The sequence below is a fragment of the Leguminivora glycinivorella genome, chromosome 27 (assembly GCF_023078275.1).
Source record: "Leguminivora glycinivorella isolate SPB_JAAS2020 chromosome 27, LegGlyc_1.1, whole genome shotgun sequence".
Classification (NCBI taxonomy): Eukaryota; Metazoa; Arthropoda; class Insecta; order Lepidoptera; family Tortricidae; genus Leguminivora; species Leguminivora glycinivorella.
This window is the reverse complement of record NC_062997.1, coordinates 4270572-4288741: the sequence shown is the minus strand read 5'-3', so window position 1 is coordinate 4288741 and position 18170 is coordinate 4270572. Positions and strand designations below refer to the sequence as shown.

Here is an 18170-nt window from a genome sequence, read left to right as displayed (position 1 = left end):
GCGCGACAGAGCCAGACTACGTTTCGCGTCGCAGAAATGCCATTCGGCTACGGGGCCAGGGTATGTAGTTGAATGGCACAAACGCTCACGAAACGAAACGCTCGTACATATCTATCTCTATCGCTCTTGCGTATTGGCGCGACAGAGCCAGACTACCTTTCGCGGCGCAGAAATGACTTTCGCACAACATATTGGGGCTAACGGTTACTACCTACTGTGACTACTCACCGACAGATGGCGTTGCCGCTAGCTGTACCAAGCTGTACTACTTAAGTATGCATTTTCATTATTCTGACATTTTTCTTTTAAGTTTTTTTTTAATTACTAATAATATATTATGTAAAATGTACAAAACCATTAGGTATTTATCCTAAAAACTTCATAAAATATATTTTATAATTGGGAATGGATGATGAAAATTAAACTACTAAAATTGAAAGTACCTCCATTTTATTTCAATTATTTAATCCTAATTATAACAATTAGAAAATGTATACATCAATAATATACGTATATTGACTAAATACTTATAATTACTGCGAATTATTATAAAAAAATATAATAATTTGTATGAAACAGATTAGATAATCGACTTTTTTGGGATTCCCAAAAATGTCAAATATCTAACCTTTCATTTTGTCTTAGAAATAAATGTGCAATTTTCGGCTTTAAAGTGGCAGTTTAAATAAAACACATTTTATGCATTTAAAAATTTTTATAAAAGCGCCAACGTTCCCTTTTTACTCTATCCGATTTTTTTAAAGATACTAAAAGATCATAAACAACTTTTTGACTAAAGGGTGAATCCGCGGCAAGAGTAACACGAGTCACGATTTTATGGCATGTTCCATTTATTCACGATGGCATATCCTTTCATTTGTAGCGGCAGTTCAAATAAACAAGCCATGAAGTCGTAACTCGCGTTACTTTTACGTGGATTCACCCAAAAACATTCGTCACTACTTTTAAAAAATCTCGTATCTCACGCTGTTCCTCAAAGTTAAAACGTAGTAAGTCTTCATTCCATACATACTTACTACAATTTTCTTTTCATTGACAGACGAAGATGATATACATAAGAGATTGAATATTTTTTTCGTGAATTTATATAAATGTAGGATAATATTTGTCAGTATTAACTAAGTCGGATAGGTTAAAGTCAGGTTAAGCTCTATATGATAAGTTTGCATTAAATATAACCTATCTATTTACAGATAAATCAAATATTATTACAATAAAATTAAAAGACCGATTTCATATTTTGTACTGTCTTGAAGATGGTTATGGCACGACCATATTTTATTTTAAAATATTTTAAAAGTGAATTAAAAAAAAACATTGAGTTACTTTGAACTAAAGTGCTAGAAGTGACTTCTAAGTAATTTTTATATGTAAATATTGAATATTTTTGTCAATAAGTTGCGATTTTTTTTTCTAGCACTTTAGACCGTTATAAAATAGGAGATCCATAGATCTTCCTACCAGAGCATCTATTACTGATTCCATATTTATGGTAACTAATTTGATTATAGGAAATAACTTATTTGAAATTGATTTTATCTCTAGTAATAGATGCCCTAAAAGATTTCTAAAAATTCTTCTTTACAGTTTTCAAACACTCGATATTTTGAGCTCGGCAGCATTAATTATAATAACTTTTAAAACTGTAAAATCGAAAAGCCGCATCATTGCGAATGAAATATTTTCTCAAAACATTCATCCTTCTTCGCTTTTTAATCAAGACTTTCTAGAAATCGACAATACTACGCTTTACTTCTTACCATCCAAGCATTTGCACGCAGCATTATGCTTATGCTGACCAACAAGCTCCGAGAAAGTCGGGTTGTAAGTGACTCCAGGCGCTACATATTGGGGGTTAGTGCCGCTCCCAGAAGTTTCATAAGTGATAATCTGTGGTTTAGTCGTGTAAGTGACAATCTTAGGTTTGGTTGTGAAGGTGAAATACTCTGGTTTGGTCGTGAAGGTGACGATCTCTGGTTTGGTAGTGTAGGTAATAAATTTGGGTTCGGATTGGAAGACTTTTTTCTCTGAATAGGTCGCGCTGAAGCTATTGCTGACGGGGCCAGTGACTTCGCCGCTGTAGGCGCCTTTGCCTTCGTTGGAGGAGGCTTGGGTGATCTTGGACGAGAATTGGCCGAATTGGCCGGTGCCGAAACCGACTTGACCGCCGAAACCGCCGATGCTTCCGCCGAATCCTCCTGAAAAATGGATTTAGTTTATTAATACGGCTGAACCTAGCCATACAGCGAGGAAACGCGGTAAGCATCCTTGGTACGATGCCTCGGACAAAGTTTAGAATACATCGATACTAATTAAATGTACCGGATCCAGCACCTCCCTTCACTCCACTAGTGAACCTCTGGCTTGAGCTGGAGATCTGAGCGAATCTGATGAGCTAAACTTACCGTTCCAGGTCTTTAGTCTATGATAAAGTACAGCTGGAAATTCTAGATGTAGAAGAAAAATTACCTTTAATACCAGCACCGGATCCAGCGCCTCCCTTCACTCCACTAGTGAACCTCTGGCTTGAGCTGGAACCACTGGAGCTGGAAAACTGAGCGAAGCGAGCGCTCTCGAGTAGTCCGATGGCCCACTCGTACCACTCAAGGTCGAATTTGTAGAAGCCGGCCAGCTGGTTGCCTGGTTGGCAGCCTGTGAATAAAATATTAGGTCAGATTATTGATTTCTGTAGGATAGTCAGCGGTCGGTTGTAAAAACCCTTAAGAACCTGAAATTCCTAGGAATATCGCGAAAGATAAGTGCAATTTCGACAAGCATTGACGATATCGCACTGTCTTTTACGACTACGTAAGTGAAATGTTATTTCTACATTATTTTTGTCGAAAGTTTGTTTAGGACCAATTTTTAAGTTCCTAAAAGAGACGAACCGTCGTATCTAGCTCATATTATTACTATTCACTGAAGCAGATTGATATATCCTTTCCGATATTCTCTAGAATAATTAATACGATTTGTATGTATAGTCGGTCAAACAAGTTTGTCAGTAGACAAAGGCGCAAAATTCAAATGAATGTTTAAGCCGCTTTTTTTTAGTGACGAAATGGCTTGACAGACTTTATGAGTATGTAGGTTGTACTAACCTGATTCCCAAGAGTAGACGCCTCTGAAGACCCAGTGAACGTTATCAGTAGTGCAAGCCAGGGCAGATCCGGTGTCAACCTGTAACGAACAAAGCTTGAGTATCAAAGTTATCAAGACGGAATGGAAAGTTGGCGGTGCGAGACGTGGGTTGACTTCATTACTAAGCTTAAGAATTGGATATATTTGCCCGGCAGAGACATGGCAGGTGGGCAAAATTTTGAGAGATTGGTATAGCCGCTTTTGGATGAAAAGAATCGCGTCTGTTGACTCACTGGGTGGATGAAATCGCGGGGTATCTCTGGGTGAGACTAGCACAGAATCGGGTTAAATTATGTCCATATTAATATGTTCAATATGTTAATGTAACTCAGGTGGTTAAAATTATGATAAAGGTGGTATTCTACCACAAAGACTAGTAGATATAGATTCTTTTTCATTGTGATGTAATCTAGAGAATTGACAAGATAATCGAAGTGATCTGGTAACAGTTCCTTTGTTTTCCACAGTTACATATGGTCTTGGTATGTCTTTATGGTATGTTGATATACCCTGCAGATTTTGTTGACAGGATTTGCAGACTGTATACAGACACAGCTCTCCAGGTCATATTTATCCAGAAAACAGTTGGTCTGTTGCCTCCAGGTTTAACCAAGTCAATTGATTTTGTCATGTTGGGTCACTTGTGTCCAGACTTACCCTGCAGATGAGTAACAGGATAGATAGGCTGTCCTCAGCCACAGCTGTGCTGGTATCTTTTCAGAACTTAAGAGTATTCTGTGCTTGTCACCAGTGTTAACTAACTCAACTGGTGTGGTCATGTTGTGTCCATACTTAGCCTGCAGATGTTACAGACACAGCTGTCCTGGTATTTCTCCAGAAGACTAGGGTTTTTCTGTGCTTGTCTCCAGGGTTGACTAACTGAATTAGTGTTGTCAACTTGTCATTTTGTGTCCAGACTTACCCTGCAGATGTTGGAAATGGGGTTGGTAGGTTGTCCACAGGCGCAGCTGTCCTGGTCGTATTGCTCCAGCAGGTGGGGATAGTCCTGGGCGATCTTGGCCTGGCATTCTCCAGGGTTGATGAGGGAGACGTTGATGCTGTGCATGATGGAGCCCAGGAGATGAGCTGGAAGAGGAACAGTTTAAATAAATGAGTTGGAAGTCAATTTTTTTTAATACTACGTCGGTGGCAAACAAGCATACGGTCCGCTTGATGGAAAGCGGTCACCGTAACCTATGGACGCCTGCAACTCAAAGAGTGTCACATGCGCGTTGCCACCCCATTAGAAACTTGTAATACACTCCCCTTTGCTGTGTTAAGTATAATTACACAGCAAAACGGAGTGTACAAGTTCAAAGGAGGGTTTGGGTTGCCGACGACTCAAAGGACAATAGACGGAACAAATGTGTTCCGTAAGTCCTCCCGTCGTCAGCACCCCGCACCCTCGTTGAGCAGCAAATTACATACATAGCTACATATTTAAAAGTAGAATCGATAGCGCTGATGAGCGCTGGAGTATCGATCCAGAGGCCGTGAGTTCAAGTCTCACCCAAGGCAGACATTTTCCACTTTTAAATTTATTCTAAACCTAGTGGCATCGATTGCAGACGTTTCTGTCAAATCAGCTTCTTTTGAAGAACTGTCGAAACGATTTGCTAATATGGAAGTATTCTCGATCAATTCATTTACTTTATATTCTCTTTGACTTATTAAGTACACATTATGTTTGAACATAACTACTGTTCATATTTTTCTTCTAATTATGTAGTGATTTATTTCGTGCACTACGTAAAATATTTTATTTTAAGTATAGGAAACTAGCCTACATTTCAATGCCTCAAAATGTCAATGCAAAATATTTAGTGATTGCAATTAGTGTGATTTTTTGCCAATAAATCTAAATGAACGCAAAATGGCATCTAAGTGCTCAGAGCTAAAATTAATAATGTTTCATATTTACATCCTTTGACATTTACTAATCAATTCATAATGATACATGTTTCATTAGAATTATAGACCTTCACTTCTAGTAATATTTACAAATGGTCGCTTAAACGTGTCGTTTGTAAATAATAAGCAAGGTCGAGGCATTTTTACACCGTTCCGAACATGTATACCTAATATTATAACCATCACAAAATTAAAATTTTGAAAAAACCCCCGACCGCGACATAGTAGACCGATTTTCATGAAACATGGCTAAGCACACTCCCGACTAACTCAGCTTTCAGACAAAAAAAACTAAATCTAAATCGGTTCATCCATTCGGGAGCTACGATGCCACAGACAGACACACACACAGACAGACAGACAAACACACAGACAGACTGCGTCGGGGGTTAAAAACTTGGATTGACAAGCTATCGCATGTCTAGATTGTCTGTCAGTAGGTAACAGCAGCGGCTGGTTCATAGAAGCCGATTCCCACCAGCTTGGCTAAATTTTATTACTAGTAAAGTACCTAATGTTAAGGTAGGTTTCTTTTAGCTCAGTGTTGCCTAGCAGAAATTTGCACCAACCGCCTCGCGCCTCTGGTAGGTAGTCAAACTCTGCCGGCCCAGCCTTCGGATAGTCGAACTTTGACAATCCTCAAAGCCGTTAAAGTTTGTTTGTCCCTTTCTATCACACCAATACGGAAAGGGACAAACGAACTTTACTGGCTTGATAATTTTAGTGAACGTTTATGAATAAGGGGATAGTATTTTATGCAACAGACGTTTAAAGGAGGTCAAAAAAGACTAGTGGCGTTTTTGAGGCGAAGCCGAAAATTGTCGAACTCATATAACCCGGCAACCTTCAAATCAAGAGTGAACAGGCATCTTCTGGGCGAGCTCACTCCATCGTAGGCCACGTCTTTGCCTTTGGCTAGTCTGTGGTCAAGAGTAAGCCCATTTATAATAATAAAAAAAAAATTGTTTTAATATAGACGCCAAAAATTGTTTTAATATGCACGACCCTGTAAATGATTGAATTGAATTGTTATTCTGATGAACTGTTTGTTCGAGAGTAGAAAAAAATAATAACAAAGAGTAGTTAGCAATATATCTATCTCTTTTTGAAAGTAAACACCACGTTAAAAAATTAGCATATTTACAACCATAATGCATTGACAACATTTGAATTTTGCAACTTCTACGTCTGCAATGTAATTTAGATGAATAGGTAAGTAAACAACATTTTATTCAAATAATGTCATCTAAGCAATTAAATACACCCAATACCAATTAAATTAAATGATTAGATATATTAAATCATGGTTTTATTTTGAAAACGACTTTAACCTCGTGTGAAACAACTTTTGAGTCACTAGTTATTTCATCCTTGAATTTTACAACGTTTAATATCAATTTAATGCAAATATTATACAGATTTGACATATCGGGGAATATTGCCAATTGGAAAATATTTTTACATATTTTTTTGTAAAAGTATTTAATAAGTTTTTTTTGTAAAAATCTCATTTTTGGCACAAGCTTTTATCGCCGACTGTACCTTTCTTTCAACAGGCATCTACTGGTCTCCGATACGTTTCTAAAAACCCCTTACTCGATGGGGATACGACATTTCATTACAGAGTTCCTATGGCCACCTTTATGCTCCATCATCAGATCAGCTCCATCATCAGATCAGCTCCATGATACTATAATATTGCATTGTCGTAATTTACATATGTGTTAAAAATTTCAACACAATCGGAAACCGGGAAGTGGGTCAAATTTAGCTTCAACGTTTTGACGCAGCAACTTTGATAAAATAAATCGACGACGTCGATTGACGTCGTTGACGACCGGTCTGGCTCAGTCGGTAGTGACCCTGCCTGCTAAGCCGCGGTCGTGGGTTCGAATCCCGGTAAGGGCATTTATTTGTGTGATGAGCACAGTTATTTGTTCCTGAGTCATGGATGTTTTCTATGTATATAGGTATGTATTTATTTATTTAAGTATGTATATCGTCGCTTAGCACCCATAATACAAGCTATGCTTAGTTTGGGGCTAAGTTGATCCGTGTAAGGTGTCTCCGATATATTTTTTTTATTTTTTTAAATCATGAAGTGTATTTTTAAACGTCATAATTTCATAGGCATTATGTGCATGATTACCTACTTGTGTATCGGAGAGACCAATGTGCTCATAAATACTTGAGCACGTCTCTACTGTCAAGCGCTAGAGCACGTGTTGAGATATTTTGAACACCTCAGGCGTTCCGATATATAAGATATCACCTAAAGTCTACTTACATTTTAACCTGTACTGGTTGTAAAATACTTTTATCCTAAATGTCAAAGTGGGATTTCTATGTTAATATGGTTTTTCAACAGAGGTCGCGGGTTCAAGTCTCGGGTCAGTTCGTAAAAGACTAATGAATATAAATTAATTGGTGTGTTTGCGAGTTAGTTTTATATGTTTATGACTATATACACGAGACGTTTTAATACATACCTTATTTTGCTACTTATGTAATTTCCAGAAATTATTTTGCATGTTTAATAACAATTGCTGTTTAGCTATAAATGTTGTCAAGTTGAGTAAATGCTAAGCTGGTAACCTTTTGAACAAAATCAACAGTGGTTACAGTCTAGTTGCTTAATATTTTCTGCCGGAAATATTGCCAGAAATAAATAGATAGATATTTTAGTGAGACATAGATAGTATAATTAGAAATATATTTATATCATGGAGGTTTGTTATTGCATAGTACCTCTATAAAACAATACCGCTTCGAGCTGTCTGTCTATGTATGCTTAGATCTTCAAAACTGCGGAACGGATTTTGATGCGTTTTTAATAGATAGACTGATTCAAGAGGAAGGTTATATGCGAAGCTAGGAGTCCCAACTAGTCCACACTATTATTATAAATGGGAAAGTGTGTCTGTTTGTTTGTCCGTTTTTAACGGCAAAACGGAGCGACGTATTGGCGTGATTTTTTAAGTGGAGATAGTTGAAGGGGTGGAGAGTGATAGGTATAAGTTACTTTAAATTTGTTTCTAACCCCCCAATTCCTTAAAATGGGGGGTGGGAGTTTGTATGGATTTTCAGCAATTTTCGAATTTAACGCGATCGAAATCGCGGGCTAGTTTTAATATATTCATGTTTTATATTTTTCCCCTCACTAGCTCGGAAACACGTGTTTTGTCCTTTAATACCAGCGGGTAAAAACGCATTTTATCCACTAGTGGGTAAAGTAATTTGACCTTGAATAACGTCAAATTAACTGCTTTAAAATTAATAAAAGTAGGTGAATCTAGTAATAAAGATGATTTACCACCGTGGAACTACTGGAAGCAGTGATAAAGGCATTTTTTGCCTTGTAGTTTTTATAGTGAGGGGAAAGTTTTGTGTTACACTCGAGTGCAAATGTTTTTACTTCCATGTTTCATGAAAATCGCAAGTTCAGGATTCTTTGTCACTCGCTTCGCTCGTGGTTCAACTATAGAATCCTTTTACTTGCTCGTTTTTCAATTCCACACTCGGCGTTAAAATACAACTTTGCCCCCTTGTATAACAAATAACTATTATTGTCAATATCTCTGAGTTGCTACTGGGATTCCCAAGCATATTTGACTAAGCGTTTTGGCGATTATGAAACGCAAACGTGTTCAAGTCAACATTGCCACGATTGGCCTTTACTCAGAATAAATATTCGGCGCTGATTAGCACCAAGAGGAATGCGAGGGTCTTTAACATCGGAAAATATCGTTTTTTTTTACCATTCGATTTTCCAAGCCAGTTAAAACTACAGTTAATTACATACACATCGATTTTATTATAACAGTCGCATTTAATATTTATTCTACCTTTTTTACACACGTTGAAATGTAAAAAAAATCTTTTCTCATTTGGCAATATTTCCCTTTGGCATTTATTTTTATTATTTTGCCACGATTGGGCCTTTACTCAGAATAAATATTCGGCGTTGATTAGCACCAAGAGAATGCGAGGGTCTTTAACATTGGAAAATATCGTTTTTTTACCATTCGATTTTCCAATTCAGTTAAAACTACAGTTAAATAAAAATATACAGTCTCATTCTAATATTCTACTTTTTTTGACACATTTTTGGCAATATTTCCCTTTGGTATTTATTTTATTATTTTGGACTATTGGCCTTCACTCAGAATAAATAAATAATGATTAGCACCGAGAGAGAAAATATCTGTTTTTTTTTGAGAAGAAAAAGCTTGACTGAGAATTCTGAGAAGCAAATAACTATCTCTGTGCTTATCAGAGTGCTATTTACAAATAAATGTCCTTACCAGGATTTGAACAAGGACTGCGGCTTAGAGTCTCTACCCGCTAGACCAGATCAGACCTCAAAGCCTTCTTATATTTTTTTCTCGATTGCTCTTGATTTGAATCGACGTTTGGCCTACATTGTTTACATCTAAGAAAATTGTTGTTTTAGTGCTATTTAGCGAAACGCGCGTCACCTGTTTACAGATTTAGAGTCAGACCAAAGTACTCGTACGTTGGTTTAATTTCGTTTATTTTTTCCAAGGATAAAAAATATAACGAATAATATTGTGTGTTGAGCCTTGTTTACATAAACACGAAATATATATGCATTATACTAGCGTTTTCCCGCGGCTTCGTTCGCGTTAAATTCGATAATGGCAGAATGCTCCATACAAACTTCCAGCCCCCATTTTAGGGAAGTGGGGGGTGGGGGTGGTGGTTAGAAAGAGACAAAAAGTAGCCTATGTCACTTTCCATCTCTTCAACTATCTCCAAGAAAGGAAAGTGTGTATTTGTTTGTTTGTCCGTCTTTCACGGCAAAACGGAGCGACGAATTGACGTGATTTTTTAGGTGGAGATAGTTGAAGGGATGGAGAGTGACATAGGCTACTTTTTGTCTCTTTCTTACGCGAGGGGAGCCGTGGGCAAAAGCTAGTTTAATATAAAGGTGAACAACACATCGGTATTCCCCGGTTCAGATAATTGCGAGCGACGAAAGCGATACATCCGAAAAGGAAAGCGCGCAAATTGTGCGCGGGCGCTTCTGGGTCAATGCTAAGGCGTACGGTCAGCATGCGGGGAAAATATCCAAAAATAATTAAATACCTATTATGGGGTAAATAACGAATTTTTTTTAAAATTATAAATGGCTCTGGCCACAGACTAGTCAAAGGCAAAGACGTGGCCTACGATGAAGTGAGCTTGCCCAGAAGATGCCTGCTCACTTTTGGTTTAAAGGTTGCCGGGTTATATGAATAAATTGAATGGAATTTATATATTCCATTCCAATAAGTTACAATCAAAATTGAACGAAAAACAGTATGAACCGTAGTTCCACGCCATGTTCTTAAGCTTCATTTACGTTCCATTTAAGGACGAATATCTGACGTATTTTCAGATGAAAACGTCCGTCTTGCACTAAAGCCTAGTAACCCCTTTAGACATGGAACACCACAAATATTATCTAATGGGTTCGTTGAACCTTGAGATGGCGTAAAAAAAATGATTAAAAGGAAACTTATTGACCTGATTATGTCCCTTGTCATAAAGAGATTGAGAAAAAAAAAATGTACTTCTATTTGCGTAGCAAATGCTTTAAGACTGATTATTTTTGGGAATCGAACCTAAACCCTTTGGTGATTAAAATTTTGAAAAATCCTCCGCCTGCGACATAGTAGACCGATTTTCATGAAACAGACAGACAGACAAACATACAGACAGACAGACAGACAGACAGACAGACAGACAGACAGACAGACAGACAGACAGACACGTTAAATTATAACACCCCGTCGTTTTTGCGTCGGGGGTTAAAAATAGCACATGTGTCAGCTGATTCTTGATATCTTTTTTATCTGCTGTTAAACTAACAGTTTTTTTTACAATCTGAATACCTACATACTAAGTTGTTAAGACTGATCTCAAAACTCCGATAGAATCACAATGAGACTGCCTTGTTATATCATTGTGCCTTCAGAACCGATTTATATGTAAAGTTATCAAGGAAAATCACATTTTTTTCAAGCTATTACGTGATTTAAAGTTAATGTATGCGAGACGTTTGTATGTTAATTTTGCGATAACATAGACATTCGTCCTGGCCTTCGACGGGACAATGTCAAGCCGTGGGTTGGACTAAACAACATGACACAAGATGGTGTGTGAACTATAAGAATTTTATTATAGTTATTTGTTTTACAAGGGGGCAAAGTTGTTGTTTAATCGCTCGTGCCAATATTGTTACCCGAGCAAGCGAAAGATTCCAATATTGAACCGCGAGCGTAGCGAGACATCATTTGTCTCAATGTCTTAAGTTGACTGATAGATTTTGCCTGTAAATGATGATTTTGAATTATAAATATTGAACAAATTGATAGATTTGATTTAGTTTGATGTTTTATAGTCAGTATTTTGTTCGTGTTGGTGTGGTGAAAAATTTTGTGTTTCACTCGACGGCAAAGTTTGTTTAACCTTCGTGCCTAGAAACCCTCACAAGTCACAACGCTCAAGTTTCCACTTTTAGAACCACTCGCTACGCTCACGGTACAATATTGGAATCTTTCGCTTGCTCGGGCTTCAATATTGGCACGTGCGGTTAAACAACAACTTTGCCCCCTTGTAAAACAAATAACTACTGTCCCATTTCAGACATTTGAACAAAAATGTTATGGCTGTTATGGATCGTGTCATTTATATCATAAAAGTTGAGATTTGACAAATCTGTGCAGGCTATGCAATGTTACTTAAGTTTTTTTTTTTTTAAATATATATGTGTTTGATTTATTATATCTTGATCTATTTAGTATTTACGTATCAGCCATGTTTAATTTATTCTACGTTTTAGATATGTGTTTTAGTTTAATTTTACTGTAGTATTTTTTTTTTACTTAATTAAACATTTATTTGGCAATATTTCCCCATAAAATTTTGCAATATTTCTTAATCGATTTAAGAACTTATATTTAACAGTTTACTTTGTGAAAATACTAATATACTAATAGTAAGTATATCTCTATATAAAAAGATTATAATTTCACTTAAAAATTAAAATTTTGATAAAACCCCCGACCGCGACATAGTAGACCGATTTTCATGAAACATGGCTAAGAACACTTCCGACTTACTCAGCTTTTAGAAAAAAAAAACTAAATCCAAATCGGTTCATCCGTTCGGGAGCTACGATGCCACAGACAGACACACACACAGACAGACACGTCAAACGTCGTTTTTGCGTCGGGTGTTAAAAATCATTGGCATCAAAATCTTGATTGTAAAAGAAAACAAATAAATATTAATATTATAGGACAATCACACAAAATGAGCAAGTCACACAGTAAGCTCAACAAGGTCTATGTTGAGGTGACCAACATACGACATAAATCTAAATACAATCAATACGTCAATAGTTTGTTCTTAATACAAATAGTCAATATTTACCCGCATAAACTTTTTTGCTGCCACTACAGCACCTAACCGGTCTCCAACATATAGAATATGCATCATATGCTTATGTATATGTCGATTGCTTAACATTATGCCATCCTCAACACTGGTAGCTGTTTATTATCTATAAATTCATATGTGATGATAGATCGTGAATTATAGGACCATTATTTTAAAAATTGCACATGCTGAAATATTTTAAAACAATACTTCGTAAATTTGTTTTAAGTTTCCTAATGTTTTTGTTTAAGTTACAATATTTGCATAGTTTACAAAGTGTTATAAAGTAGATAATCAATTTGTGTGTGTATGTCCAATATTTATTAATTTTTATTATTATTTTTGACATAAGGCTATATCAGAGTTCCTTAACAATAATATCAAAAGGAGTATTATAGAGAGTTACTGTCAAAGTAAAATGTGTAATCACACATAGACTGCCATCTCTCGACAAAAGCTTAAAACTTTTGAACCTCAGTTTTGACAATTTGGCACATATTGTTAGCATGATATTTGTGTTGAAATGACAAATATTAACGTTAGCGCCGTCTAGCCGAGCGTTACAAAAAGGCAACATCATCTAGGCCACTGTACCTTTTTCTGTAGGGCTTTGAGGTACGTTTTTTTCTTAGACTTTATCCGTCTATACGGAGTTACATAAGTCTTTGATAATATTAAAATACGAGTATTGTTTTGCACGACTGATACCTATTTAACTTTTTTGCAACAAAAATCTTTTTCCTGTTTTTCATATTGAATGACATATTTGATGTCAATACGATTTCATTTGTCAATAATGACTGATCGATATATTTAGACATTCGAGTTCTTGTTTTTTTTCTGTATCATAATCAAATAATGTTTTTGTTTAAAAATAATAATATTACGCTTTGCATCTACATGTATGAAAAGCATGATAAAGATACCGAACTGATTCGTCATTTTTTTGCTTTGTTTCTATTGCCAGCGTCCGGCTTTCGCGCATACGCGCGGTATCGAAAAAAACTGAAAACGCATTGTTTGGCTCTGTAACTATGGCAACGCATTGTTATAGGTAACGATAATGCGCGCGTGCGCGGGGAGGCTTTGGGCAGCTGAGCTGACAGTGCAAACCTTTGCGTCTAAATACAGGAAACAGTGTGAATTTCAAGAAAAAGAAAACTATTAAAAACTTTTTCTACTCCCGTACTGTTATTCGTGAGTTACAAGGTCGTGCATAGAACTTTAAAACCCTACATAAAAGATGTCAGGACAAGTCTATCTAGTCTATACCCTGAAAACATTTAGTAGCAGTCGCACGATATAGCTGTTTTACAGTTTAGTAAATACATTGCTACCAACTTAACAAACCAATTCGCAGAGTCGAGACTCCTTCGTTTTCTGCTGCGTTCATTGGCGACGCGTCGAATCGCATTCAAATGTATAGAACTCGATTCAACTCGGCTCGATTCGTCTTAGTGGCCAGGCTTCAAAGAACCATACCATAGACAGTTTTATTTTCATGTTTGCACTCAAACTGCATATTCAAAATGGTAGACGGTCCACCTAGATAACTAAGATGACTGAAAGTAGGTATTTGTTGAATTTATAATTTTCTTTCAAAATAAGTGCTTGGTCGTAGAAAAAGTATTGTATGCAACGGTGTTTAACTGAGTCAAAAAATGCTCGTGGCGTCTTTATTAACAATTTTCGGCTTCGCCTCAAATTGTTACCCACGCCACTCACCTTTTTTGACCTCTTTTAACCACCAGTTGCATAAAATACTAAAGTGCATCGTCGTAGAAAAAGTATTGTATGCAACGGTGTTTAACTGAGTCAAAAAATACTCATGGTTCGGCTCAAATTGTTACCCACGCCACGCCACTCGTCTTTTTTTGACCTCCTTTAAACGCCTGTTGCATAAAATACTATTTTCTACTCGTCGACTTTAATCTGTCAATTAGGACACCACAGACTAAACTATAAGTGCTGACTTTTCAGTGTTGGATAGTCTTTGACACTTAGTCAACTATAATATTTCATTACACTTCACTTTAGTTAACTGAAAAAAATTCAAAAATAGAACTTCATACAAGTTCTATACCAATTTTCGATACTTAGCAAATTTTTCTGCATCTGAAACACATTTTTTTTATCTATCGCGTTATCGACCAATCACAGACGGTTATTACAAACAATTGGTTGCCATTAACATTCATTTTAACTTGAATGATGATATTTTTCGTCCATTGATGATGAAGATGATGACTCATAGAAAAAGTATTGTATACAATAGTGATATAATTAAGCTTTTCACTCTCGTACCGTACTATTAGGCCACTCAGCAAGCTTCGTGGCCTAAATATGGTACTCGACTGAAAAGCTTTGTATTATATCACGATTGTATAAAATACTAATATGTAGTTTTTCGCTTAACCCTGTCCTCTATGTAAACCTATTAACCTAAATACGATTACATAAAACCCCCTGGTGCCAATTTGTCGCTTAACCCGTAACCTGCGGCCTCGTTACCGCTTGTCGTGTCGAACGTGACATAAATTATGTAATGACGATAAATGACGCGCGCTATCATTAATCATTTGTCATTTGTAATAGTATCTGTGGCAGATGAGATATATGCCAAAAACATATATGAGCAAAACCGCGTTGGGGGACAAACTGGCTTTGTATATGCCAAATGCCTGGTCAATGTGCAGTTGGTATACAAACTACAGAGACGTCAGTCCGTCTTTATCGTTTCTTATCTTACATTTCATTAAATAATCACAAAATTAAAATTTTGAAAAAACCGACCGACCGACCGATTTTCATGAAACATGGCTAAGAACACTCCCGACTAATTCAGCAATTAAACAAAAAAAAAATCAAAATCGGTTCATCCGTTCGGGAGTTGCGGTGCCACAGACAGATAGACACGTCAAACTTATAACATCCCGTCGTTTTTGCGTCGGGGGTTAAAAAAAAAGATTGACAAAATTATAAAACGATCCTAGGGTAGTGATTTCTTTGATATTCGGCGACTATCAACGAGAAGGAACTTCAAAAACGTCATATGTGACCCTGTCACATGTTTGTCCCTTTCTAAAACATTAACTAAACGTAGGTACTTTGTTTTTAAGGTTGTCTGGAAGAGATCGCTCTTTAGCGATAAGACCGCCTGTTGTCTACCATAGTTAATTAAAATTATGTGATGTAATCTTGTTACTCGTATATTGGTGAACAATAAAGAATATTTGTATTGTATTGTATTGTATTGTACTTTACATCTAATATTTGTCCGAAGTATCATAAATTCGATGTATCATATAGACTGATTATCAGCCTAAAATCGCGTGTCACTGATAACGTCCATATTTACTAGCTTTTCCATTCAACTTGCCTTGTTAGTGTGTTAGTGTGCGTCAAAACGTAGAAGCTAAATTTGACACTATTATTGTATCATGGAGCTGATCTGATGATGGAGCAGAAAGGTGGTTATAGGAACCCGTCATGAAACGTCGTATCCCATCGAGTAAGGGTTTTTTAGAAACGTCTCGGAGACCATAACTGTTGAAAGAAAGGTACATTCGGCGATAAAAGCTTGTGTCAAAAATGATTTTTTTACAAAAAAACTTATTTGTTTTAGGTAAATAAATAAAAGTAAACCTTACCTTGCAACACCTGCTTGCCCCACCCAGTGACAATGCACTCTCCAGCACCGTTGTAGAACGCATCCAGCGTGTCCTGAGCACTAGGCAAGCAGATCGGGTAGATGTTCTTCGCGAATCGCAGGTTCTCTGAGAGTACCAGGATGGCAGCGTCGTTCAGGAGGCTGCAAGGACATTGACGGTTTAGACTGTTGTACATTGAGATCGAGACTTCACCGACTGCCTCTGAAGGCCAGTCAACACGGGAATTTTGTGATTAAATTTTCTGATCACATCAGACAATGATGACTCGCTAAAAATGCTTTGTCCTGGCGTGTTGAAATCCTGATTGAAATGTACTGACAATTAATTGCTAAATGGGCATTTTTGCGAAAAAAGATTCATGTTAGGACGGCTTTACACAGTCATAAGTATCAATCTGAGGAATTCATAACCTGATAAAATCAAAATGTGTGCGGACAGCTAAATTTTAGGCAACTCCGTGCAATCGTTATGATTTTTTCAGGCCATGTAGACCGGCCTCAAAAGTGAGTTTTTTTTTATACTACGTCGATGGCAAACACGCATACGGCCCGCCTGATGTAAAGCGGTCACCGTAACCTATGGACGCCTGAAACTCAAACAGTGTCACATGCGCGTTGCCACCCCATTAGAAACTTGTGCATTCCCTTTTGTTGTGTTAAGTACACAGCAAAACCGGCCAAGAGCGTGTCGGGCCACGCTCAGTGTAGGGTTCCGTAGTTTTCCGTATTTTTCTCAAAAACTACTGAACCTATCAAGTTCAAAACAATTTTCCTAGAAAGTGTTTATAAAGTTCTACTTTTGTGATTTTTTTCATATTTTTTAAACATATGGTTCAAAAGTTAGAGGGGGGGGACGCACTTTTTTTCCTTTAGGAGCGATTATTTCCGAAAATATTAATATTATCAAAAAACAATCTTAGTAAACCCTTATTCATTTTTAAATACCTATCCAACAATATATCACACGTTGGGGTTGAAATGAAAAAAAAAATCAGCCCCCACTTTACATGTAGGGGGAGTACCCTAATAAAACATTTTTTTCCATTTTTTATTTTTGCACTTTGTTGGCGTGATTGATATACATACTTGTACCAAATTTCAGCTTTCTAGTGCTTACGGTTACTGAGATTATCCGCGGACGGACGGACGGACGGACGGACGGACGGACGGACGGACGGACGGACGGACGGACGGACGGACGGACGGACGGACGGACAGACAGACATGGCGAAACTATAAGGGTTCCTAGTTGACTACGGAACCCTAAAAAGGAGTGTACAAGTTCTAAGGAGGGTTCGGGTTGCCGACGACTCAAAGGACAATAGACGGAACAAGTTAGTACCGTAAGTCCTCCCGTCATCAGCACACCGCACCCTCGTTGAGCTCTGGCAGCCTTATTCACCGGCAGGAACACAACACTATGAGTAGGGTCTAGTGCTATTTGGCTGCGGTCTTCTGTAAGGCGGAGGTACTCGAACTACCCCAGTTGGGCTCTGCTCTAGATATCTTACCTTCCTCGCTTGTAGTAGGGGTGACGCAGGATATTCTTAACCTGGACGATCTGGAAGGGAAGGGGCTCCTCATCTATTCCAAGCTTCCATTCCCCTCCCTTGATGAGGACATTCTTGGCTTGGAGACTGTTGAAGAAAGGATACAAGTTAGAATCATCAAATATATAAAAGAAGAAACTGATGGACTGACTGACTGACATAGCAACGCACAGCCGAAACCACTGATTTTTCAAAATTCACCTTCTAATGGGGTGAAATGCGGTTCCAAGGGAGATGTAAGACGCGTACTGATTGACGCGTGATTGTCGCTAGATGTCACTTAACTATGCCTATACAAATAACCCGCATTTACTGATGTATGGAGTTACAACTCTTCCCTTAGGTACTTATTCCTATATGTTGATACCTAACCATTTTATGGTAAATTGTCTGTGAAAAGGTAAAAACAATGCCTAACAAGATCCTTAACA

At 37.3% G+C, this 18170-nt stretch overlaps 1 protein-coding gene across 1 annotated transcript in view; it reads right to left on the bottom strand.

Annotated features, from left to right (window-relative positions):
• Positions 1–433: 433 nt before the first annotated feature.
• LOC125240231 (fibroin heavy chain-like) overlaps positions 434–18170 on the bottom strand; it is an 86048-nt gene continuing 68311 nt past the window's right edge. The window contains 6 exon segments of the mRNA XM_048148057.1: positions 434–2219; positions 2491–2673; positions 3123–3201; positions 4085–4248; positions 16170–16330; positions 17701–17826. Of these exon segments, the coding sequence (XP_048004014.1) occupies positions 1771–2219; positions 2491–2673; positions 3123–3201; positions 4085–4248; positions 16170–16330; positions 17701–17826 (1162 nt within the window). The 3' untranslated portion in view covers positions 434–1770.